The sequence below is a fragment of the Perca fluviatilis genome, chromosome 5, assembly GCF_010015445.1.
Source record: "Perca fluviatilis chromosome 5, GENO_Pfluv_1.0, whole genome shotgun sequence".
NCBI classification, from domain to species: Eukaryota; Metazoa; Chordata; class Actinopteri; order Perciformes; family Percidae; genus Perca; species Perca fluviatilis.
In genome coordinates, this window is record NC_053116.1 from 32,422,785 (window position 1) to 32,449,472 (window position 26,688).

A 26,688-nucleotide genomic window follows, 5' to 3' on the forward strand; every position below is an offset into this window, starting at 1 on the left:
GTGTATGTGTGTGTGTGTGTGTGTGTGTGTGTGTGTGTGTGTGTGTGTGTGTGTGTGTGTGGCATGTGTATGGGAATTTAGCCTCATGTTAGGATGTGTGTGTGTTGGCACCTATGTCCTTCTTCTTTTCCAGTGGGTGATCTATGCCTCTTGCTGCTTGACACAGTAGTGTCAAACACAGGGTGGGATAAGTGACACGTAGGCCAAAATGTCCAACACTGCTGGTCTAACAACAAGGTTTATCAGTGTTTGTTCACAACAAAAACATGGAATTGTGGCAGTACCTGTCACATATTGTAGGTCTTAGTTTTTAAAGATGCAAAAATGAACAAAGACATCATCAGCTCACTCCTTTAACTGGCCATTGGCTCCTATGTTTAATGCCCATAGACTAACAGAGGAGGGAGAGCAGCACTAGTGGCTGGTTATGATTCAGATTCAAGATCTAAGATTGGAAACATCTCCTTTCAACCATAACTCAAAAGGTTATGGTTTCAAAAGAAAAAAAATAGGGCTCAAAACTATGGAGGTCAAACACCATCCAAAATCATTAACCGTTACACTATTTCAAAATTATCCATTTTGACCAAAGTTTTTGAATCATTCATGAACACACAAATGAAAAGATGCACAATCTGGTTTTAGGTCAGGACACAGTAGGGCTGTGCAATTAATTGAATTTTGATTTCATTTTCGATTTTGGCTCCCAACGATCACCAAAATAGTATAATCGAGAAAAAACGATTATTTTGACATGTTCTGTTTTGCAAGAACACTCTTATTTTGTCTTGTGTTCTGAATGACACGCGCATGCGCACATCCGCCAGTCAGGGAGGCAAGTCGTGTGTTGTGCATATCATCCTCTGGAGTTGGCAAAACCAACTCAGTTGTCTGGGAACAGCTAACATTAGCTAACCCTGCGGCCCCTCTGCCTTTGCCCCTCCCCCCCCAATCCTGTTTTTTTTTTAATTCCCATCAAAACCAATTGCAAGCTTTCATTGATTGCCAGATGTATTTTTGACAGTTTCCCTGATACATAAAATTACATTCTGATGTGAAATTCAATATGCAGATAAAAGAAATCCAAAATTAAGCCCCTTTTCCCTAAAATAACATTTTCTCTGATGCCACACTTTTAGTGATATAAAACACAGTTTTTTAGCTGAAGGGATGCTGTAACCTCCTTAATCCTGCACATGTTGAGTTGCCCCCCCACTGTTAATAAATAAAACTAAATTCCTAATCTGGTTTAAAAGCTTCTTGTGAGTCATGTCACTAATAAGCTTTGATCAAAACCTATAAATACAAAAAATAAATAAAAATCCCTCAGGTTTGGTTGAAAAAATAAAATGGCATAAACCCTGATTTTCTACTCGCCGTCAGTGTTTTGGAGCTCCCCGACAAAAGCACCAGATCAAAGGCAAATCGCTGCTTGAGCGCCATGTGTGAACAGTTAAAAAATGATTCATTGCAGACACATCCCTGATATCTAGCAGGGTAAATATCTGGACCTGTCGGAGAGTACAAGATCTTGGTTTAGGGTAAACCTGTAACAATAGGAACTTTACTGTATGTGTTGCATTTGCAACACGTACCAAAGTTGTTGCTGCACCTAGAGCAAACTAGCTATAAATAGTAGAGACGTGTGGAAACTAATGCTATTTAATGTGCCAACCTACAACACCCCTTTACCCTTCTTTTTTTCTACTTCTTTGTTTTATCCCTTGTTTCTGGCGGACATCCATTTTTTAAACAAAACCTTTCTGTGTCACGCATTGCATAATGTCATGCCCCGTGACACTTATAGTGTTTGGAGACCAGACATACTCATCTGGGATTCCTCCTGGTGAAAGATCTGGTAGTGTGTGGCCCACTGATGCCAGTCTGTCATGTAGTGTGAAAACTACGACGACTTCAAGACTCCAGTTGTGTAGTGTGAACACTACAGCTATCTGACGACTTTGAAAGTCATGTCACATAAACTTAGATTATATCTAAAAGGTATAAACGTACCCTAATTCTAAAATACACACATATTTTCAAACTTACTTTGCCACTTTGTTGATAACAGGTGCAAAGTTGGTGGGTCCATACAGCTGCACCGTCCTCAGGCTCTGGAAATATGCCTCCAGAACCCCCTCTATGCCCACACAGTTTGGATTCTCAGCGTCACCATTCTGCAACAAACATACAGCCCACTAATGAAGTACACAGTGTACGCACATTCACACATTCAGTGTACAAACCGTAATTAACCGGGCAGTGCAATAAACAAGGAACATCTTTCCATCCAAAGCACAAAACTGTAGAAATATTTTTACACTTCCAATTAAAGAAAATTGAACATATCTTAGATATGTTGCTATGTTGATAATATGTGATGATATCAAAAAAAGACTGTCAAAATTGAAGCAGCAGAGACAATACTATTGACTAAAAGCAAAAGTTGGCTTCACTACAGCCTAGCATCCAGCGGTTTCTAACTGGTTGCCCTGATCCCTCAGGAGGGATGCAAGGAGGAAGCGGAGGGGATGCTGGGAGATTCCCGCTGGCAAGCAGATGAGCCAACTCAGCGACAACTCCTAGTTTAAACCACACCATGCTACGGGTGGACTATTTGTGCGTGTGTCTTGTATGTGTGAATTCATATGTTTGTGTGTGCGTTAACATGTGTGTCCTACCAGTGGGAAGCCGTGGGAGATTTTGCCGTCAGGGGGCAGCTTAGCCCCGAAACCATAGGCAGGAAAGAGCTTGTCACTGTCGTAGTCCTGGATAATCTCACCTACTGCCTTCAAGGCCATGGCATATGCATTCATCTGGTAGGGACTCATATAGTGGAGGGAGGTGGGCTGGGAGGGGTTACCTTGGAGGATGACACACACACACACACACACACACACACACACACACACACATACATACAATGAAGTAAACAATAATATGTCTCGCTTCTTCTCTGTGTGTAGTTTTCACCTGCAAAATACAATGTGCAGTATGTCACCAGTGTAGCACATGAGAATATTCATGCTAAGAATTCTTATATGTTTTATCTCCTTTCGAACACGCTTGTACCTTTGAGCATTTGCATTTTTAATTGCAATAGAGACAGCCTATGACTGTGATTAACTACATTAAGAATCGTGGTTTTGGGAGTCAAATTTGACACTCGCAGAAAAGGAAATAAGGATAATTATAAATAGGATTATTATTGGGGAGTTATCAGTAAATGCAATCATGTACATGTCTTACACAATTGCTTCAATATTTTAAGCAGTAGAATTATTACACACATGTAACCATAGCCAAATTTGACTGAATGACAAATCTGACTTCTCCCCTTGGGTCTGGAGTCTCTCCTCCATTATGGAACAAGTGCCCTGCTTTAAAGGGAATGAAAGGAGGGGGATGATTTGATTAGCCACGATAGATGCCAGCTCCTAACACACCTACTGATAATGTATTCCTCCTAATCCCATCTAGCTTCCACCAGCGCCACAGGTGTACCGCGCCTCTGGACCTGAAAATACCAAACACATTCACCACACTCTGGGCACCTTGCACGGTCGACTGCACTTTCCATCATGTGAAAAAAAAGAGCCTAAATGTGACAATTTATTCAAGACAGCGGTGTTCCCAACATCACATACACCAGTGTATCTGTCATAAAAAATGAGAAAGGTTATGTTACATTACAGAGGGAAAAAGGGACAAGTACTTTTTACACCGAAGTGTTAAAATTTCTAACAGTATTTTCTGTCTGTAATAATTGAAAACACAAAACTCAAGTAGTGTCATTTTAATAGTTTTAGACAGAGAAAAATACAGCCAGTGATATAATTGGAAAGCACAATAACAAAGTGGAGTGAGGGTACATTACACAATGTCTGGCTGTCATGTTGGAGTCTTCATGTCTTGAGCAACAATGTAAACTTAGCACAAAAAGTAAGGAAATTTGCATTTGGTAGATTATTTCGCTGTGGTAACAATGCTTTTTGGCAATGAATCTTATACCATTGAAAAGCCTGTTTAGTTCCCTTTTGAATGGTGCCCCATTTGTAAGGAACATACATTTGTGGGATGAGCAGCAGCGCTGAGTATGTGGGTTGCGCCCATGAAATATTTGCCAAATCTTCTCTGCCAATGCCAAACAGCTTATTCTGCCATTGACTCGTTTGGTGTTTGGTGGATTGGATGATTGAAAAACCACACACCCTCTAGTAAGCAAATAGCTACTGAACCAGATTAGGACAGTAGGCTTGAGAGGCAGATGTACAACTGAACTGACCACCATTTAATACAGGTTTTACAAGTATGTTTCTTTTTCTAATGTGGTCAATGTGGTCACGTTAAATGCATTGTCTTATAAACTTTGAGAGGGAAATGTAACACAAAAGGTAATATCAGATTAATCCCAGATTTAGCTGCTAGCTATCTGTAGTGCTTTAACAGGTAAACAAAAACTACTAAATTAAAAATTACCAATTTATTTGGTGAAAAAGTGGGGGAGGTGAAACTTGCATGTGTATGCTGACCTGGTTTTGTGTTTAAGTTCAACATTTTTGCCTGGAGATAGATGAGTAGATTGTTACATATATTAAGCTATAAAGCCAACAGGCAATTAGTTTGGCTTAGCATAAAGACTGGAGGCAGGGGAAACTGCTGGCCTAGTGATGCCCAAAGCTCAAACATAAACCTACAAACACTTCTAAAGCTTACTGATTAAGACATACAGTATCTTTTTTTGTTTAATCCGTACACAAACAGAAATGTGAAAACGACAACTGAGGCAGTGACTTTTAATAATGAATAACCATTATCCCAAAAGGGCGAACTATTCATTTGCTACTAGCTATGGAAGACAAATGATTCATTACTGGGAGTTCATATAGGGGTTCTGCAAACTGGGAGGATCTTGTTTTATGTTTTAATGGTTGATAACATCTGGTCCAACTGTATTTTGATTTAATAGCAGGTAGACAGTGAAGAGTTATAAAACACACATGCGCACCACAATAAATGAAAAATACATATAAGAGATAGACATGTATCTAAAACACACCAGTAAGTGACTTACCATTGGATGCTGTAAAGTCTATAGCCACTGTGAAATTCAGTTGGGTTCTGTTGCAAAGAAAATGAGAAGAGGAAAACAACAAAGATCTTAGTACACACCGTATCTACAGTACAACACACATACACACCAGCACAATCAAGTACAATATAATCAGTTTACTGGTTCACTGGCTAATTAGTATGGCAGGACAATATTCCCTCCAACGTCATGAAGGCCTAATTGGGTAAAACAAATGGAACCAGTAATTAAAAGTGAATGAACTGAATACATTAGGTATTTACAAATTAGATTTACCGATACAAACGTCCCCCAAAATTGGACCCATCAGAGCCTTTAGAAATTCAATCTGATGCTCATAATAGAGCTTTTGGGATTTTAATGTAGTATCTTCGGAAAACTCCACACACACACACACACACACACACACACAACCAAAATGGTGGCTATTGACACTCACTGTGAGGCTAATTATTATTCCACTCACCCTCCTCGGATGAAATCCACAAAGGTATACTCGGACTCCACTTTGAAGGACAGCAGAGTTACCTGGTGAACACACACACACACACACACACACACACACACACACATGAAAAGAGACCAAGGAAAAGGGGCCAGGTAGATGGTTGAGAAAAAGACAAACAGATGGCCAGACAGCAAGAGAGTCAGTGAGACAGAAACAGATGTAAGAGGTAATGATACTTATATAAATATATAACGCTTAAAATACCAATAAAGAAGAAATAGGACATGGGAGAGGTGGGTGTACTCACAGTTCCAGAATTGATGTATTTCTTCTTTTTGCCTTTCTTCTTGGGATTTAAAACCTGCAGGCGTTGGGGAAAAATAAGTTAGTGATTGAGAGGGTACTTGTAAAACCACTTTGTACCCTGGAATGATGTTTAATAATGAACATGAATAATTCAACACATTTCTAATACTGGAAGGGCATGAATTTAAACTGATATTATGTTTTTTTATTATTTCTGCATGTATAGAGAGTAGAGGGAGAGATTTAAACTACATCTACATCTATCCATGGTCATTACAAATGTGACTAATAAACTTTCTCTTCTACTTTATATGTGTTTATTATTACTTTATTTATCATGCTGCAGTAGTATCATTAATTGGTTTGCTTGGATCAAAGTATTCCTCTGTTGAGCAGGTTTTAATATTACCTTGTACGGCAGTTTGGTTATCGGGATACCACAAGATCACATAAGAAATCGTGGGATCACATATAATACGAAAATCCATCTTGTCAGGTTTCAATTAATAAGTTTGTGTCCGAAGAACGTCAAACTGAACCAATCAGCGCCCCGTGAGGAGCTACTGGTAGCTAGGCGTGGTATAGGTGTCGGTGACGACCATGACTGTTCATTCAAATAATACAACAATGTTGGATGTGACAGACAGATGGTTCATCCAATCACCTGCAAGCTATTTTTTTGAAAGTGCCTGCCCTTTTCAAAACAATTTCCAATGACAGCTTCTTTTGGTGGTCCTGTGTAACAAACCATCTCACACGTTAGGCTAGTTTTAATAAGCTGTGGGCATTAATGGGGTTTTATTCTCAGCACAACTAGTAAAACGTTCTTGATAAGTATGGGTTTTGTTTAAAATGACCACAGACTTAAACACCCTGAATCTTTACCTGAAGCAAAATGTACTCAAAACGTACTTAGAAATGTACTTGAACCGTTTTGCCTCCCCTCATTTAAGTTAAATAAAATTACAGTTTTTCGCAATTCTGTGACTATTTAAATGAATATTAGGTCAGTTGTTCATATTACTTTAGTCATTTATAATTGCTTTGGCACAAAATGCGCTGAATAAGCCTCGCAGATCAAAATAGTTTGCATTCATTGGCTATTGAATCATATTACTCTTAAATGCAACTATACACATGTTCATTCTGTAAATCCCTACATGCAAAATAGAGCAACAATCACAATAACCTGTCACACACATATAATAGATACATTATAGTTACGTGGTATTGTTGTAAAAGTTGTCAGATGGATAGACTTTCGCTAGATTGGGAACAATTTACTTTAATTTCTTTACAATGTAGAGCAACCAAAAGATTTTTCCCTTGTTGCATTGCAAGGGAGGATATCAGGTGTGATGTCGATGAAATGTTGTGGCCAAACAGAGAGGAGAGATTGAATGCCCCATGAGGTTGAGAAATTTGCAGTATATTTTCTATTATACTTTCTTTATGTATTTGCAATTGGCTGGTGTGTACATACAAAGAAAAAATTATGTTTTGTTGAAAGTAAAGTGTGTGCCGTGGTTGACATCAATACTATTAAGCTGCCTAAATATACAGTGTTAGCAACTGGACAATATGACAGAGTGGGTGATGTGGAATAATGTTCTTACTATCTGCAGATAAATATAATAAGAATGTAAAAGGCTTCCATAAGAGACCAAGTGTGTTTTGGTGTATGCTTATTTAGCTTAAGCCATAACTATAAGATAGTTAGGGTCACAGTGGCCTCGAGCAAAGTACATTGAGTAATAATAGCAAGTGAAACAGGAGCAGAATGTACCGCTTCGCGTGAGAGCAAATGTAGACGAGACACAGCCCAGTGGCCTCAACCCTGCCGTGTGTTGTGTGAAGATAACATTCACTGTGCTGGAGAAAAGAGGGGGCCCACGAAAGAAAGTATAAGAGATGAGGGTAAGTATAGAACGGGGCTCATAAGGTCTGACAGTCTAGAGATACGTGGACCGGCTTTGAGAAAAACTGTAAAAGAGGTAAGAATTAAGTGTATATATTATAGTGTAAAGGGAACATTGCATTTACCATTTATATATTCTTGGTGTTTGTATTGACGTTTGGTCACAGTTGTACAACAAAGAAGACATTATAGGGTGTTTCCTGCGATAAAAATTAGGAGAAAATGGCCGACAGCCTTTTGTAGCACAGGATGGCCTTATTTTATTCTATTCAATCTAATACATTTAACTTTCTCATAACAACAAACGTTAGAAAATAGCATTAAAGCAATAGTGCGTAGTTTCTGTCTCCCCCATGAGGAATTTCTAAGTAATGACAACAAAACTGTCGGCACGTCCACATGATGCAAGCCTTCCGTGATCGTGCACGCGCCCCACCCCCCCCCCCCACCCCCTCCTCCACGCAGTTGCTAGTAGCCAAGGAGGTCATTATCTTCACTCGAGTTTCTGCGCAGGAAAGTCACCGGATGACACAATCTTCTGAACAAAGCCATACCGAGAAATACAGAGAGAGCTAATAGTCTTAATTAGCTTTGTAGCAACTCATTTGGCAATGACTTGAATGTAACGAACATTTATTAATATCAAAAGTTACACACTAAAGCTTTAAAATCATAAAAAACTAAACATGGACCTTCTTTGGGATTTTTATTTATCCATCTGTGTATCTGTTTATGAAACCATCCATTCCTCTGAAGGTTGCATAATTTTGGTGTCAGGGGAAAGAGTTACATCTACAAAATGTTTTCAGCCTTTTTTCTTCGAAAGCACCTATTTTTATCACCTATATTTTATTACTTCACTACATAAAAGGTTGTTCAAATCTTTGCGAGGGTTGTAGAGGTTTTCAGCCTTTTGAAGAGCCAGCCAGCTGAAGTTAATATATCCAATTTACAGTTACAAGGTTATCATAGGACGAAAAAGAGGTGAGAAACAACAAACCACCCCCATGTCATGTCTCACCTCATAGACATTGAACTGGTTCTGGCCCCGAGACAGCTCTCTGTAGCTGGTGGTGAACTCGCCAATGAAGTCATGGCTGCAGACAAACACCCACGAAGACAGGCAAGCATGAACACAGATTTTATAATCGGATTTTATAATCTCCATCCACTATGTTTCTGTCAATCTTCCCCCATTTGCCCCATCTCTCTCTCCCCTGCTGCATAATAAGTTGTTTCGTAGCACACCAGAACACTTCACATTTTCACCTACAAAATGTACACAAGGTGTTTCATTTTCTTCTGACATTTGAGAGACATCAATGTGAACCACTGGGTCACAGTAAGTGCTTATCCACAGTTGATTTTTACCTTCCATCTCGATCCCAGTCATAGACATCTACCTTCACAGTCCTGAAATAGACAGAGAATATCTTATTTCTGAAGGTCTGCTACAGTATATACCAGATCATCTCCTGTCAATAAAACGGGAACCTGTAGTTCTATTGACTTAAAAAGAAGTAAAAACCGTTCTTTCACTGCATTACAACCACATCACACATTCACTGATTCAATAGTGTCACACTGAAGAGGATTATTGTTATTGGCACAGCAGGTACAGATTGTTATGTGAACTCTGAATTACAAAGCCCATCTATGCTCTCTGCTTCCAGCCAGTGAAAATCACCAATTGCACATCTAGGAGAGAAAAATGAATACAATTTTTAAGTTTGCATGCAGTACCACAAATGCATAATGACAGCATTTGTGGTGAAGAGTCGGATATACTTCATGTTTTTTATGAGCTGGGTAACATTTATAAAATATCATTTGATTTAAATGTCACGTTTCTGAAAGTCCTTAGCATAGCTAGATTTGCAGTCATGCTTTACCGAGAAAACCCACAATGTTCGCTCCTATTCATTTTATGTGGGCTGTGAAAGTATTAGGGGAGAGGTCGAATAAAAAAAATAAAAAAAGATATCTTCATGCAAGGCACAGTGTGCACTGATTTGCCGGAAACATTTCCAACTCGTACAGCAGAGCATGTGAGCAGAGTGCTAGCGGGGGGATTTTGAATGGACCGCAGAGCGGATTTTTTAAATGTTGGAGCGTCGCCTTATCTCCCTAGCTCCAAATTCACTCCAGTACCACTCACACCATGAGTTTGAAGCATGCCCCAGCCCGTTTCTGTGTTACTGCAGCACAGTACATGCAGATGAACGGAAATTGCCATTCCTTGAGCCTTTTTCTTTAAACCAAGAGCCCCATCTAGTTGAGTCAACAAATACAACTAATGGTTCATGAAGCTTTAATTGGACATCACTAATGATAAGTCCCAAAAACCTATAAAATATCACAAAGAGAAGTAAAGCACGAGTGGCACTGTATATGCATATTTCATACATTGTGCATTGGGCGGCAAGAGTCTATCATAGCCGCTCAGCACAGTCCAACCTGACTGTGAATGTATAACAGAGTGTGAAAACTGAGTCAGTCTCAATAACACCAGTGCTGGTCCCTGGGACAGCATGACCGACTGCTGGCATTATTCTGACTGCCCCAGCAACAGGTGATGTCATCCACAAAAAAGCCTGCCTGTGTCTTAAGTGTTCCCCCATGTCATTTAATCATAGAAAATTATGTGTGCTTTCCCGGGACACAGGAAATTATGTAGCTCATGTAAACAGGGATTCAAATCAGTTGGCCTATTAACATCTATGCTGTTTCATACATGTTTCTTCACTGTCTAAATTGTAATTACATATCTCACAATTGTTCAGGAACCGGCTAACAAGGTACCGATGGAGTTTTTCAAACTATTGTCATGGCTGAGCCGGCAAAAAAGAAGCAGAATGCTAGGAAAGCATTGTCAGAGGAAAAGAGAAAGAGGAAATGGCAGACTGACCGAGCGAGGAGTCAGACACAAGTAAACATAGGACCCCATAGCGGTCCTTTAAAACCAGGCAGAGCTTCTCCTCTGTCTCTTCAAGTCGGTATGTTTAATAGGCGGCTCTGCAAAATAGCCTCGGGAAGGAACTTGTTTTGGTTGAACATGTGCTCATTCAAAGGTTGTTTTAGTCGTGCAACAGAAAACTCAGATTGGACAGATAGTCTAGCTAGCTGTCTGGATTTACCCTGCAGAGATCTGAGGGGCAGTTAACCATAGTCCTCACAAATCCACCAGTGTTTATAATTCCAACACGAAGAAAGCAGAAGGTAACGGACATCCGGTTGAAAAGTGTGAGTGAAATCTGGCTCATATTATACCACAACATAGTGTTTCCAGAAATTTCACCACAACATTTTATTCACTCTTTATTAGGATACATAATAGAGTTGTGCAAAGTGTTTTCTGACCTGTCATAGTCGCCATTGCAGAGAGCTCTAACAGGGATGGTGAAGGGCTGCCACACTGGGTTCAGTGTGTTCTTGATCACTTCTGTCTTGTGGCAGATGGTGAACCTGACAGCAAAATAACACACACAAGGCCACTAAAGGGAGAGCACATTCATATTACTCACATTGTACCTGTGGTAATAATCCCACATCACTTATCCGCAGCTTCCTCTGCAACGCTACAGGATGCTTTGCAGGGTGTTGTTTTTTTTCTTTTATATGTGTTTAAGTACATCTGGGGGACATGGCAGAATTGCAGAATGTCATTGCTACCAAAAACCCTCCAAGGAAGAGCAGCAGGAGTAGGTAATAATATTAAAGGTTGAGCTAAGCCTCAGAGGGTGGGTGAAATTTAATTTGATTTGCATGACCATACGTAGTCTTCACCTCAAAAATGTTCATGAAATAATTTCCTTGCTTCGTTCAATACATTGTTTGCAGACTTTCGTGACTGCCCAGTGAGACCACAGCTGCTGCTTTCCACTGAGCGGTGCCAATAAATCTACGGAGGCTGCAAAGGTGCTTTGACCAGCAGTTTCTTAATTCTACATTTTACATATCCAGGAAATAGTTTGTAAATAAATGATGCACAAACTGTTTTTTGGGAATTTGGACTTAATGCTTTCAGGGATAAATGACATTGTTGGACTGCCAGGCTGCTTTAAAAGTCAGGAGACAGCATATTTTCAAAGTTTCAGCTTTCTGCAATTGCCTTTTGTGATTAACTAAGTATATGTCTATCTAATGCATGATTGGTTTTTGAGCCCCATCTTTAAAAGATGAAAAAGTAAGTTGAAGGTGAGTTGAAATAAAGGTAACTGTGACTGTAAATGAATAGAGAAACAGAACAAGAGACTTTACAATAAGACATTATAAATTATAATCACATTTGGCAATATTGCAGGGTACCCCCCCACCTCAAAACACCAGAGTTTGTAACAATGGAAGGAGACTCATGTTAGTTTAAAGAGTGTATGAAAAAAGGACTTCAAGCTATTGACAAAAATGTAAAAAAGCTCTGCAACTTTGCATGCACTTTTGAGACGGCCCTTAAGTCAGACTGCAAATATCAGTCAGTAAAATCTGTGTAACATTAAATCTGTTCATGTCCCCACAATAGCAGTCCATGACTGTTCTACATATTGCTATTGTCTCTGGGGCGTAACAGTGGGTGGTAAAAGGTTAAAACACATTGGCCAACGTTCGAGTGCACCCCAAATGCTCAGACTCACGTTCCATCCTCATTACTCCGGTAGAAAACCAAGAAGGGGTCTGACTTGCCAAAAAAGTCTTTTTTGTCCAGCTTGTTGGCACACAACTGCATGGTAGCAATATCCTGAGAGAGAAAACAAGCAGTTTTAGTTGGACAGGAATACAGTCATTTTGATGCCATTTCATTTTTAAGTCAGCAATTTGTTTTCTTCAGGAACTCATTTCTTGGCGAGGAAGGCACAGGTTTATGCGGGACATCAACAATCGTGGGACTGAGACTCCCTATGAAAGCAAAGAAATTGACGATGTAACAACTCATGCATAATGGAAATGCAAACGTGGATCAGAATCCCAAACACCAGCAGTCGGAACAGCTTAATGACCAATGCATACCTTGATTGCAGTGAGTGCAATCTATAGCGTTTCTTTGAAATTACACACTTTACTAGTGGGAGGAACTGAGTTCATTAAGAGCTGTCTGTAATATAGTCAGAGAGGCAGGGAATGGCTTCATACAGGATGGTTACAGCAGTTAATGAGAAACTATGTAATTTGCCTGCACAAGAGTAGATGGATTGCTCTTAATAAGGCCCTTTAGATATTGCCTCCAGGAGGAAGGCATCATGGGATACCTAAGCTTCTCATTGACAGATAGGGGTTGTCAGCACACACACACACACACACACACACACACACACACACACACACACACACACACACACACACACACACACACACACACACACACAAACACACTCACATGCACACACTTCGAGAGCATTTGGATCTTGTCGAGAGCTAAACTTCCCAGAGTAACGATGGTAAACACAACCACGATAATCACTTAGTTTATAGCAGGAATCCGGCTTGACAGTTAGTTTTAAACACATTAAGCGAGTCTGGGTGACACAATATCAAGCATTTATCCATGCTGAAGAAAAATTAACCTGAGGGTGGGGGAAGGGTTCCCAATGAAGGGATTAACAGGTTAAACTTTTGCACATTTGTTACAGTTCATGATCTTTTTGTTTTTGTTTAATATTGGCCCATGATTAAACATTTTCTGTGTATTTGTGTGTGTGGGTGTTTGTGTGTGGGGGAAGAAGATTGCAAGCTATTACACCAACAGCATCAGGGCAAATAACAAATGCAGACAATATGAATATATTCAAATAACACTTAGGTTGTGTGTGTGTGTGTGTGTGTGTGTGTGTACTGACCCTGCAGTTACTGAGCTCCTCTGCATTAAAGATAATGATTCCACACTTCTTCCCTGGAATCCCACTGGGGGTGAAAGGAGAGACACACATAGAGAAAGAAGGTAATTGTGGCATGCCATGAATAATACAATTGCCAAGCAGATGTCATTCATAGCTACAACCTGGTTTTGTGCACACTGTGTAGATCGTCATATTTACAAGATATAAGCTCACATTTGCACTTACTTTTCTTTTAAAGATGGGTGCCTTTTAGACAAAGTGATGTATATTTTATTCTAAGCATTCATTTTCTAACTTTTTTTAACATTCACATTTCACTAACGAAAAGTCCAACTCAGGCTAAATCCTGTGGATCTTACAGTTTCACTCGATTGCTAACATGCATTGGTCAAGTCTGAAGTCACATTGTCAAAACTATTCACACAGTCAGCGAAACAGAAGTCTATGTGGACAAAACTGTGAATCATTTTCCATCGCTTTCACACAAAACGCATTAAATGACCACATTTTCCAAAATCCAATTAACTCTTTTCTCATTCATGCTTCACCACCTGCAAAACACTATATATTTGTAGCACATTGTTCATAATACACTATTTTCTAAACTGTTACAGCACATTCAAAACTAAAGTAAATTACTCTATACACAAACACAGAAAACATAAAGGATATTGAAGCAATTTTCTGATTTATTCTTGTTCCATATACACTAGTAAAGTCAAAGTGAAAAAGGGGTTATTTTTATTCTATAACGAAATACTGATTCATGTGGATATTCATTCAAACTTCAAAGTTAATGATTTATGTAATGCTCCCTGTTTTTTAGGTCACTGTGTTCTGAGTGACAATATTTGCTTTCTTAATGAGAATTGTTGCCAGTGTTTTGGCCCAACAAGCTTATTTTCAGAAGTGTATGAAGTGTTTTGGTGGTTTGAGTGAGTTTTGGAGGTAAGGTTAACGTTTTAGCCAGATGTATGTCGGTAATGTAGCTATATAAACGGCAGCTATATAAACGGTAATGGCATATTAAATAATAATACAAACAAATACTAATAAATATATTTATACTAGAAAATGCATTTCCTGCAGAAAATGTGTGAATGCTGAATAGCTAAATTGTTGAAGCTAAACAAGATTTATAGCTTAATTCTGTAGGAAGTTAATTAGTGAGAATAGTTGGAAAAGTGGGAATTGCTTTCATTGGTATGAATTTCAGTGACAAGTTGAATAACACCACTAATGTAAAAAAGATGTGGAATAATTAAAGTTTTTTTTTTTGAAAAGCTAATGCTAAAGCTAAACTGGATTGCTGGTTAAAATGTGTAAGAAGAAGGTGAAGTTAAAATGCTGACAGCTAATGTTAAACGGTTTTAAAATGTGACTGTATTTCACTGTAGAGGATTCCAACAGCGGGACGTCCAACAGTCTGCAGCTGCTGTTTACGGGAAAACAACACAGATGGTGCATTCACTTGAAATTGGTAGCCTAAGCCTCGTGGTGCATTCAAAGTTATTGTAAAATACACTTTTCCCATCTGGAGGTTGTTTTTGACATTTAACAGCAATTTACTGGTGAAATAAGTTATTGTTATAAGTTATTGTTATTACATGTTTAATAAATCATTTAATTTTGACAACATGGCCTTAGCAATAAACAAGCCATTCTTTAATGTCGCAGACTGTCGTTTTGTGCTCCTTTACTTAAAAAAAAAAAAGATCGGTTCAGGCACCGACACCGTTTCAAAAGTTTTGCTTTAGCACCGGTATCGAAAAAAAACAAAAAATGATAGCCAACCCTAATTATTACGTTAATGGTAAGCTATATAAAGTGTTTTGAAAAAAGTGACGTTAGTATTGATTAATGATAAATTGTAAGTGCATTTTGGAAACACCCTTCCAAACACATATCAGGCATGTTATCTATACTAACACAGTGGACTGGAAGTGATTCCAGTGTATGCTTCTTCCATTGCTACCATGTTTATACAAATTAATAATGCCCTTGAACAGCCTGTAAAGCAATAGTTATTTAATAAAATGATACTGCTCTAACCAGGGTTATTGCTCTGAGAACAAATGCTGGCAGCGACCCATTAGAACAATCTAATTTGGCCATTGAGGAGCTCCATTAGAGCAGTTGGAGGTAAAATGCCTGGCTTAAGGGCACGGCAGATGTGTTAAAAATGGAGAGACACTTTCTCTTCTCCTTTAAATTTCCGGTATTTTCATTCAGGTTTTGGTGGCCCAAATTCAAAATGTGCATTAAAAACAACATGTGGATGAAAATGCAAATAATGGCACACTGTCATGCCCTATTGGGACACTTGAATAGAACTATGTTATCAATAACATCTGTACATTTCCTACTTAGACAAGGTAAAATGTCTGTTGTGAGAAAGGCCTATTTCATTAAACCTTGAGCAGGCATGTGTTTTCCTTCGAGCACAAGATGCAAACAAAACAGTGCTGCCTCAAAAAACCTTGATAATGCTACTAAAAGAAGAAAATCTCTCCACAGGGTACTTGTAACGACACATTAACGAAACAATTAAGGCAATTAAATATTCGCTCAAGTGGTTCAAGTGGTTTCACCACTATTGGAGATGAATGACCAACAAAGGAGAGGATTTATTGAGCAATATATAGCCTAATCTAATACAATAGTCATGTAATCAAGGAATATGAATCATTTTAAAGAAAGCAGGTGGTGTGATCTTTAAAAGAGATAATATAAGAACATATTATTTTGATATATAATGTTCAATATGTTTTTTAGCATATGATGTTCCAAATCTGAGGAATTATTTTGTATACAAGAACACAAATGTATCCATCTCTTCCATCTCCCACTCAGTCTTTTCTAAGATGCATTCAAGGTTAAAGCTTGTAAAGGTTGTTTTTCCCCTTTTTTTTTTTTTTTTTCTTTCTCTCCCATTTAAACTCCCATTTAATGCAAAGTCTTGAGACTGAACTGACTGTGGCGAAAGAACAATTCACTGAACCATCACAAAAGACGGAACAATCGGGCAAAAGAAAACAATAGAGTGGAGGTCTATAAAGTAGACTGAGCGAAAAGGAAAGGAGGAACAGATTGGGAGTGGGAAAAGAAAATGAGGGGTAACTTTGTGACAATTGGGGCACAAAAAAGGGCCAAGCTTCGCTGCTGCGTCATCACGCTTCCCTGAATCACAAGATAAGGTTACAAGAGATGGAGGCGCAGGAAGAGAAGGTTTGGGATGGGAGAAGAAGAAGTGACAGGATGAAAAAAGAAAGATTAGAGAAAGGAAAGGGAGGAAAGACCCGCACGCAAGCTCGCACGCATGGACGCACGCACCATCAGGTCTTGAAAATTGACTGGGATCATTGTCACAGTCAGGCGAGAAAATAAACGTTAGAGGTAACACGATCCTGCGCGTTTCTGACGCCAGCTTTCATGTGCTGGCATAAAGCTCTGACATCTGAGCATCCTAAGGCCGTGGTTATACACTGTTTTTTTTTCAATGCAACTTTTGTGATCAGATACACCAGATGGGAACTCAGCTGTGTCCACACCTGTCACTTCAATGCTACCTGCCTGATCAGAAGGCGATCGGCTATATTTCCGCGGGGATATAACATTATTGTCATGGTGACAGCGGGTCTCTCAGCTTTGCTCCAGCCGCTAACAAAGCTCCGCTAATTCAATGATAAACACATTGGATTTCCCATAAATTTTTCCCAATAAAAGTCCTGCGTTATTTTATTATTTAAAAGCTTTTATTGTGATGCAGCAAAATCAGGAAATATTAAGTTTTCATCATAACTTAACACGACTCCAAGTGAACGTGAAACAGTAAAATAAAGCAGCTGTCTGAAAGTTACCGCAGGTATGCAGGAGAGTTACTCATTATGCAGAACAGCTCATTTCAGATACCAGCCCCGGTTTACTTTGTTCTTGTTCGTGAGAGGATCTCCCGTGTGGCGGGGAGATGACAGAAGAGACCTATATTTGATAAAATTGTCAACTCACTGAGAGCTGAACTCAATGCGAGCCGGGCCACATCGGCATGCGGTCTGCTGATCGAATCCCAATGCGGACACGATCCGATCTCAGAGCGTACAGACTTGACAGACAGTTAATGTGTCCTGGCATGATCAGATGACAAAAGTCGCATTGAAAAGACTATTCTAACTACGGCGTAAGACAAGATGCATCACAGACTGATTGTGACCAAATCAAAGCGACAGACTCACAGTCACCTCCATCCGTTTATCTAAATATTTAATAATAATAAAAAAATAAAATAAAATTCTTCTTTTTGAAACAGCAGGGTGGACTGGAAATAAAAATTGGCCCGGGACCTTTGACCGGCCAACCGAAACCCACCTGGAGATACACCAGCATGCATCCAGACCATGTGTATACAATGTTATATAACCATAATTACAATAATGTATTTAGTACAACGTTAATGTTCCAATTGTTATTTAAGTATCAACAAAAACTGACATTTAATAAGTAAGGCTACTGATATTTATTGCCATTTCATTTGCCTTTTATTACATTGTATAGATATTTGTACTTTTAAGTTCTGCTCTCTCTCTATGATTAGAAGTCATTCTGTCTTCTTCTTGTTTAATTACATGGCTGTCTCAGTATACGTAGCCAGTAAGTATTTTATTGCTATCCAGTAAATAAATACACTGTAATATGCAGACTGTAATCTTAAGCGTTACCTAAATATCCATTTACTTGCCTCAACATTTGAGCACAATTCAAAGTATGCTAAACTTCGGCAGCCAGACTACCACTCCATTTGTTTTTCTCCACATCACCACAATTTTACCATCCATGCACAGGCTCACAAACTCTTGTAGAATTAAGTTTGTAGTACAAGCCACTGCATTATCTTGCACCTGATTATATAACTTCAACGTTGGTTACATGACAACTAGGGTGGCTCCACTCACTGAAAGACAACTGTGAGACGTGGTTGAAGAAGGCTGAGAAATGTTTATTGCATAAACATGAACTGCTTTAGGCATTTTGAACAAATAACTAATGCTGTTATTTTTCTCACGAGGATAGGATTCCGCACAATTTGAAGCATTTCTAGAGGTAGGGCAGCACTGTTAAAAGCAGAAACAGTGCAGCAATAACATCTGTCATCAGCTAGTTATGTCATTGAACTCTTTCTTTTGTAAGTGGGTACAACATCTGTCATCAAACTCTAAAAGAACAGAGAAAAACTAAAAGCATTTTTGCTTTTGAAAAGTATACTGACAGACAACCATTGTTTCCACAGCTGACAGCTCCACTGACAGCAAAGTCAAACTGTATGGCATGGTCACAATGTGTTTGGGCCTTAATATCCAGACTCCTCTTCCATCTCACACACACACACACACACACACACGCACACATACAACACACAACACACACACACACGCACGCACGCACTCTTTAAAGAAGGGATTCTAATGACCTTTGAATACATCTCTCTAATGTATGACATTCCAAGGAAACATTTCTTTTTTAATATCTCCAAGTTTATTTATTCTATGCAAAACCAATCAGTCGGGATTTCTGCACTCTCATCCTCAAAATAAATTATAACAAACAATTGCAATCAGAGGGGTTTGATTTGATCAATATAAAACTGGCTTGCATCTGGCTCTAAAGAAACATCGATAGTTAAGACTAGAGACATGGATGGCGGACTTAAAAGAGGACATTTCAGAAAACGATTGGAAGAAAACTTGTGACATCTCAGAAAAAACCCAGCAAACTCTAATTTAAAGCTACTCCAATATCATAGGCTGCTGCAGAGATACACCAACTCCTGTTAAATTGAATAAATACAACAGTAATACACTTGACCTTTGTTTTTAATGCACTGAGCCTAAAGGTGTGTGTGGGAGTGTGACAAAATTTAAACATTGTGGAGGGAGGTGACCAATAAAACTATGTTCACCTTGTCTGTGAACATTCCAATTGACCCTAAGATGATTTTGCTGCACCTGTATTCAACAAATCTGAATCTGAAATCCCAAGAATATACATTTGTTGATTTTTGCTACATTATAGGCAAAAAGGACTATACTAGCTCTCATCTGGAAGAAATTTGAGGCACCTACAATTGGATGCTTGGATCAAGAATATTGTGCAATGTTTGTCCATGGAGGTGTATGAGAGAATCTGGAGGCCATTTGACCGGTTTGTAAAAGAGGAAGACCATAAGGGGAGCTGCTACTGTGATAGTGTCATATAACTTGCTTTTTGTTTTTTGATTGTTGTAGAGGTTGAGAGAGAAATTTTGTTGTGGGTTGGGATGGAGGGGGTGGATTTAAAATTGTAACTCCAAGGAAAAATGTATAAAGAAAAAATATGAATATTTGCTATAGCTTTACGAAAACAGCACGTTAACCACATTAAAAAATGGTTCCTAATGTCCATTTGTTATTCAGTTCAGCTTTTTTTGAATAATGTAAAATGTAGTATGAAAGTTAGAATGAATGATTTTGCAATTTCTATTACACGTAATTAGCCTATTTTATTTCATAGCCGCCCTTTTCGAAGGGGAATAATATTGTTACATTTTCATCAACTTTTTGGAAACAGGGGCCCTGAGGCAAAGCTAGGAGGCAGAGCTGCTGTTCACTGACCCTGAATATTTCAGCTGTGTCCCAGTTCAGTGTCACGATGAAGCAAAATGCAGAATAATAGCCCCATCAAAGGACCCCTGACACATACTTGTTTAGCTTTGATACTAAAAAAGAAGAAGGAGCAAGACAACTAACAGAAAATTAGGGGGGAAAAAAGTGACCACGTCAGGCAAAATTGATTTAAGGACACAGAGGAAAGAGGGAGGCCTCATCTTCCATGACGTACAGTAGTTTTAAAGTCAATGGGTTCTTGCTCACACTGCCCGCCAGCTGTAGCAGGCAGTTACAGTGAGAGAATAATTTATGAATTCATCTACAGTGTGTGTCCAACTGCACACCCGCTAGCTAGCCCACTGGATGCAAGAACTGCCTGGACTCTGGAGTCTGAGCCTTGACTGCTCACTGACTACAGAATAATAATGGCATGCTGTTCCTCTGATAAATATTACAAGTATTTAGCCTGTTCTGTTTCTCATCATTAAATGCATATGATGCCACAGAGACTTGTTAGAGCTCTGTTTTCAAGACTTGTTAGAGCTCTGTTTTCAAGATATGTTTCTATCGCTGTAAGCTTGAATCATATGATCACAACAAAACACTCTTTATGTCTATTGGTTTTGACACTATGCAAAATCTTCCACAACACCTATGCAAAATACCATCAAAGCAAGGCAACTGTGAGTTATTTCATAAGCTGTAAACAGCTCATGGGAAACAACAGGCTGAGCTGCCATCTGCTATTAATGAAGTGAAAGGAAGTACCGTCTCTTGATAGAACACTGGTTAACTTTGGGGTCATATCTATCATTTTAAAAAGTCCACAGAGTGCCATGCATGGGCGTATTGGCCACATTTCTATCTGGGAATCTACACAAAAATATGTTCTCCTGCTCAGGCCAGGCTCTGTGACTCTGTGAGGCATTCTCAAACATGCAAGCCTCAGTGTCCAAATTTTTCATTCTGACCAAACAATGCAGAATGCGATTTCACAGATTAGCTCACCGCGGTCACCAGTGTTGGGAAAGTTCCCTTTCTACATGAACTAGTTCAAGGTTCCATTCACAAATTTTAAAATGAACTAGTTCAATTCGTAGTTCTTACTTCAAAATGTTGAACTAAGTTCACAGTTCCAAAAATGAACTAGTTCGTAGTTGTTGCTGTGAGCTATTATTTTTCAACTATTATTTTATCATTTTTAACACTGAAACTATGCGTCAGATATCATTTTTATATCCAATCGGTGCAATGTGCCGTTTCAGGTTTGCTGTGGATGTGACTGAAGTGCGGATTTTCTTTTTGAAAGCCGGCGGGCAAAGTTTGCACAGACATTTTTCCCATCCTCACCGACCTTGTCATAAAACTGGTTTAAATGATCATACGACGCCTCCTTGCTGCTTCGTCGCCTCCGTGCTGTTTTTTGTTTTGATGACGCATGCGGCGGTGCGACACTGGTGACTGGTGTTGCCAGATTGGGTGTTTTTTCCGCTACATATGAAGGCCTGTTTACGGTGTGTTTTAGCATAGTTTTGGCCTGGAAGGCTCTATAGAAATCTGGCACCCTATTGAACGAAGTTAAACTGAGAGAGCGTGCCGTTCACACACACCAGCATGAACGAGTTCACAGTAACGTTCATCAAGCAGTAATATTTTCATACAGTTCACGTTCACCCAAAATATGAACGAGTTCATGAACTATCGTTCAATGAACGCTATTGTTCAGGCACAACACTGGCGGTCACAGATTATTTTCTCAGCTTGGTTGTGGATGCAGGTATCGCAGCATTAAAGGGGAACTTCAGTAGTTTTCAACCTGGGACCATGTTTTCCCATTTTGTGTTAAATTGGTCCAGTATTGAACAAGAGGTCGGGAGTCAACAGCTGCAAACCTGGCTGCAATGTAATTGCATGGGGCAATGACGCACCATCAATTTATGTCCTCTAAGTGCTTGTTTTGGTCACTGACCGGCTCAGATTGTTATTATAAGTGTCTGACAACACTATGGAACAATGGAGAAGTCTTGTTCTGAAATCTTGCGAGAGAAGATATGCTGAAGTCTCAGATCTGTCACAGGATGGACTTAAATGCACGACTCATCAGGTAACTCAGTTCACGAGACTTGTTGTACAATGTACAATCAGAGGCAACAGTGTCCAAATCGTCAAACCATGGCTTGTACAAAAAACAGGCAGAGTCAAAAAACAGGCAAGGGTCTTAATAACTACAAGAAACACAAAGAAGGAATGCTAGAACACTTTCACTAATGTATAAAACGATCTGGCACCTAAGGCTAGTGAGTGAGGGGGGGTATATTAGCACGTTCCATTTACTTCGGAACTGGGAAGGCGGAGCTGGCAATGACGTCACACCTGAGTTGAATGCATTCCATTTACAAGTCAGATTTTTCATTGTGGGGTTAGCTCTAGCCAGGTAAACCATTGTTAGCAATACCGGTTGATAACGCATTACGCTGTTTTGTGTGCATACAAACAGTGTAATAGATAGAAGTCGGACACCAGTGTGTGTACGACTGATTTAGTGAGACGCAAGTAAGACATAAGTACTAATGAACTGTACGTTACTACAGCTTTCTCAACTGTTGATGCACGGGGCAGCCATGTTGGATTTGGAACTCGGGGTACAGCAAGGTTGTCTGACTTCCCAAAGTCGGAAATCCAAGTTCAGGGGGCCTGTTTCCGACTTTAACCTCGGACATTCCGACATCAGAACAAATGGAATGCGCTATATATACTAAGGGAGCTGCTGAGACAATTAGACACAGGTGAAACACATTAGGGCGGGGCAGGTTATCACACAGGTGGGAAGCAGCCTGAAACGAGAGTGTGACAGTGTGAGCTTAAAAAATAAAACAGGAAGTGACAAATATTGACTGGAAAGATGAAAACACCTAATTGCTGACGCGGGACCTTACAGGAAGGCCATAGTGGAAAAGTTAGTGAGAGTTGGACAGAGGAGTTCCGGGGATAGTTTGTTATGTTTGAGTACAGAATTTGTAGCTTGATTTTATCTAAAATATTATCAATTGCGCATTTCCTAAATTGTGCTAACGAAATTTCAAGCTACACTTTGCGCGGCTTTTATAGACGTTACCTTTGGATAAGGACAGGCTGAAATTGAGGCTAGTTGTGCTACAGCTACAAATGGATCCATCTGTTACAAAGTGCTCGATGGGGAAAATAACACAATTACAAGACTAGACTAGCTGATCGTCTAGGCTTCAGCTAATGGGGATCTTTATAATAAATACAAAAATACAATCAATTAAAGCAAAGGCAAATATCATCATCTACCCCATCTGAGGGTTTTCCCGGCCTCAAAATATCATTTAAACAACGCTGTGTATTGTAAATAATATACTTAAAATAATTGTTTAAGTAGTAAAACATTACAAACGCAAACAGGGCAAAAAATGCGTTTTAAGTTTAGAAACGTTTTGATTCCCCCCTCCCTTGACTCACAGTGGTTTGGTCCACTGTATGCTTTCAAAAGAATCGCATCAGTAAGTTGGCTGGCAATGCTATTTTATTCACTTTAAACATAGGATTAAGTTATTATTTTCTCTATAATACAGATGATGCTGGGTCATTAGTCATGACAAAAAAATTATGTATTTTTCCACAAGTCTGCTATTCTAGTAAGTAATTTGGTAGCTTGTTAGTTAGTTTGCTAATTCCATCCACCTGCTTTCATGCTACACACTGGTTATAGAAAATGAGCCAAACAAAGTTGTCACTCATCTGGCAAAAGAGCCGTGCTTTTCTAAGCTGTGACAAGAGCTGGTGAATGAAAAATTAATTTTACTAATTGCGCACACCGGCTGGCTGGCTAGTTGTCTAGCTTGCTTGCTTGCTAGGAGGCTCAGTTCAGCACCACCTGTATTTGCGAAAATAATCACTTCATCCGATGTTTAAAGTGAATAACATAGCTTTGCCAGCCTACTTACTGGAGTTCCACAACTACACTATCTATAATTCTAACTATATTCAGTAATTGCTTTTAAGAGAAATGTTATGTTTATTGCCCCCCCAACTGTTAGAAGAAATTTACGCCCATGCATGTGACCTAAAAGGAGATGAGAATATTAAATTGCAAGGACAGAAAGGTAAAATCAAGAGACACATATCAAGTATTCAGAATCCAGCTTTTCTTGTAAAATATATATTTTAATAAAGGATTTGAAAGCAGCTGTAAATCGATGTATTTTTGAGCAAGGCCAATTAGTGCTTTAAAAGAAATCAGCAGAATTTTAAAATCAACAGAAAGTCAGTTTACAAGTTTGTAATCACTGCGGGGGTCACTCATGTCCATTTGTATCTGACCAGATATGTCACCAGATCCTCCAAAAGCAAAAAAAAAGCTAATTTCTTCCTCCCAATATTCTGTTAACACTTCCTGCTTCGACTTGCAAAAATGGATGCATGGATTAACTACCAGTCCGACTAATGAAGCTATACACACAAAAGATCAAGCAGGAAGGTCAGCTCACATTAGATCTCTCCTTTAAATCAATTTATTCCACATTCTCCCTTCTTAGTCCCTAAACACTAATCTCATGTATTATGCATTTTATTTAATCAGTCTCTGTTACTCCCAAATCAGTTAACCTATCAGTTTGTTGCCCTCCTTTTCAAAGGCCTCTCATGAACCAATTATAGTCCCCTCGTCAGATAGCGTAAACACTATATCCTCATTATCTGATTGTTGTCTTTAAATGCTCCCCCCCTAGATCTTACAGGTTCTCTGTGGAGTTTTCTTGTCAACAAGCATGTTTTTATTAAGTTACTCACTTATAAACTTTACTATACAACTTTACTCATAAAACATTTGCAAAGATGAGTTGAAATATTTCAAATCCTACATTGTTTAGCTTTTACTAGCTAGCAGTCTTCTTTTTTGAAATGGTCATCACAGAAAAAAATATATGACCTATGTGCCTCCATGGAAATTACAGCCCTACAATTACTAATAATACAACTATTCTGCTCTCCCTAGGTGTAACTGACTAGCTAGTTTGGTAGATAGTGAACCATGGATAAAAACTGGATAGAGCGTTTGAGGCGGAGCCCCGTTCTATTTCGTATAGGCTTCGCCCTCTAAGCCACGCTCTGGGTTCATCCCTTCGCGCATGCGCAGTCGTGAAGATTTTCTTTCCTGCCCTTGCGTGCCGCACGGGCTTCAACTACGTCCGCAATTACTGTATAAAAACAGGGCGGACCCGTTGCTCTGCTCCCATTTTTTCTTCAAGCAAGAGCAGTTATGAAGAAGGTAATGAAGACTACCAGCTCCAGCGGCGTCCGCCTCTGCCCCACCTGCCGGACCGGCTACATCTTCTCGCCGGACCTCCACCCCCGCTGCGAGACCTGCCTCGGCGCCTCCCACGCCGGCAAGGCTCTCACCTCCGACGCCTCCTGCCCGTTCTGCGCCCGCCTGCCTTCTAAAGAGCTTCAATGGCGGGCGGACGCTTTTCTGGCCTTTGAGGTCGACGGAGAGGGGGACGGCAGCTGGGCGGACCGACGCGACACCGTCGACGCCCTGGAACCGCTGGAAGAGAGCGTCTTCGACGGGCACGAGTCCGATGACTCGTCTCCCCCGAACGACGACTCTCTCACCGGGTTTCCTTCCTCCCCACTGGGAGGACTGGATCTGGAGACTGGGATCGACGCCTTTCCGCTACGGCTCTCCCAGTCCCCAGAACGGCCAGGGGCACCACCTCAGCGGTCTTCCCCTCTGCCGCAGGTGGCTCCACCCTCCACCACCAAGGCTCTTTTTATGGACCTGCTGGAGATCATAAAAAGGGCGGCGGACCAGAGGGAAATAGCGCTTCCAGCAGAGCCTCCAACCCCCTCTCGCGGCCTCCTGAGCAGTGACATCTATTCTCAGGAGCCTCCGTCCAAACGGGCCCCACTCACGTCTCACGTTCGTGGAGGAGGCTCTCTCTCAGCCAGGGAAACTGAGGGCGCCAGTCTCGCGCTATGCCCCGTTCACACGGGTTCATGGCGACACAGAGGCAGGTTTTCCTTCGGTCCCCCCTCTGGAGCAGAGCCTGGCGTCGATCCTGCTTCCGAAGGCTACCTTCTTCGGCCACTGGAAGCCGACCCCCCCGTCCCCCCAGGACCAGGTTTGCGCCCAAGTCACTGACCGGTCTCACCAGTGTGCGGCCCAGGGCTTAGCGGCGCAAAACAACATAGCCTTGCTAGCCCCCGCCGTCTCCGCCATGGCCACCAACCCGGAGGCGCTTCCTCCTTCGTCAGCGCGTCGACCCCATACGCCACAAGTGGCGAATGCTGACTATCCCTCCCTCTCTGCAGTCAGACCTGTCATACTGGGGAAACCCCCAGACCCTGTCAGCTGGGGTTCCCCTGGGCAGAGTGACGTCATACGTGACAGTGTACACGGATGCGTCCCTCACTGGCTGGGGAGGAATGTACGA

General features: G+C 40.2%; 1 protein-coding gene across 1 annotated transcript in view; it reads right to left on the reverse strand.

Moving 5' to 3' along the window:
* Window positions 1-26,688, reverse strand: part of cpne9 (copine family member IX) — a 98,002-nt gene that overhangs the window by 9,721 nt on the left and 61,593 nt on the right. Inside the window, exons 7-16 of the mRNA XM_039801739.1 lie at window positions 13,596-13,659; window positions 12,396-12,499; window positions 11,125-11,229; window positions 9,136-9,177; window positions 8,786-8,861; window positions 5,848-5,901; window positions 5,559-5,620; window positions 5,075-5,121; window positions 2,682-2,863; window positions 2,050-2,177 (exon numbers count right to left, since the gene is read on the reverse strand). Of these exons, the coding sequence (XP_039657673.1) occupies window positions 2,050-2,177; window positions 2,682-2,863; window positions 5,075-5,121; window positions 5,559-5,620; window positions 5,848-5,901; window positions 8,786-8,861; window positions 9,136-9,177; window positions 11,125-11,229; window positions 12,396-12,499; window positions 13,596-13,659 (864 nt within the window). The remainder of the gene's footprint in view (window positions 1-2,049; window positions 2,178-2,681; window positions 2,864-5,074; window positions 5,122-5,558; window positions 5,621-5,847; window positions 5,902-8,785; window positions 8,862-9,135; window positions 9,178-11,124; window positions 11,230-12,395; window positions 12,500-13,595; window positions 13,660-26,688) is intronic.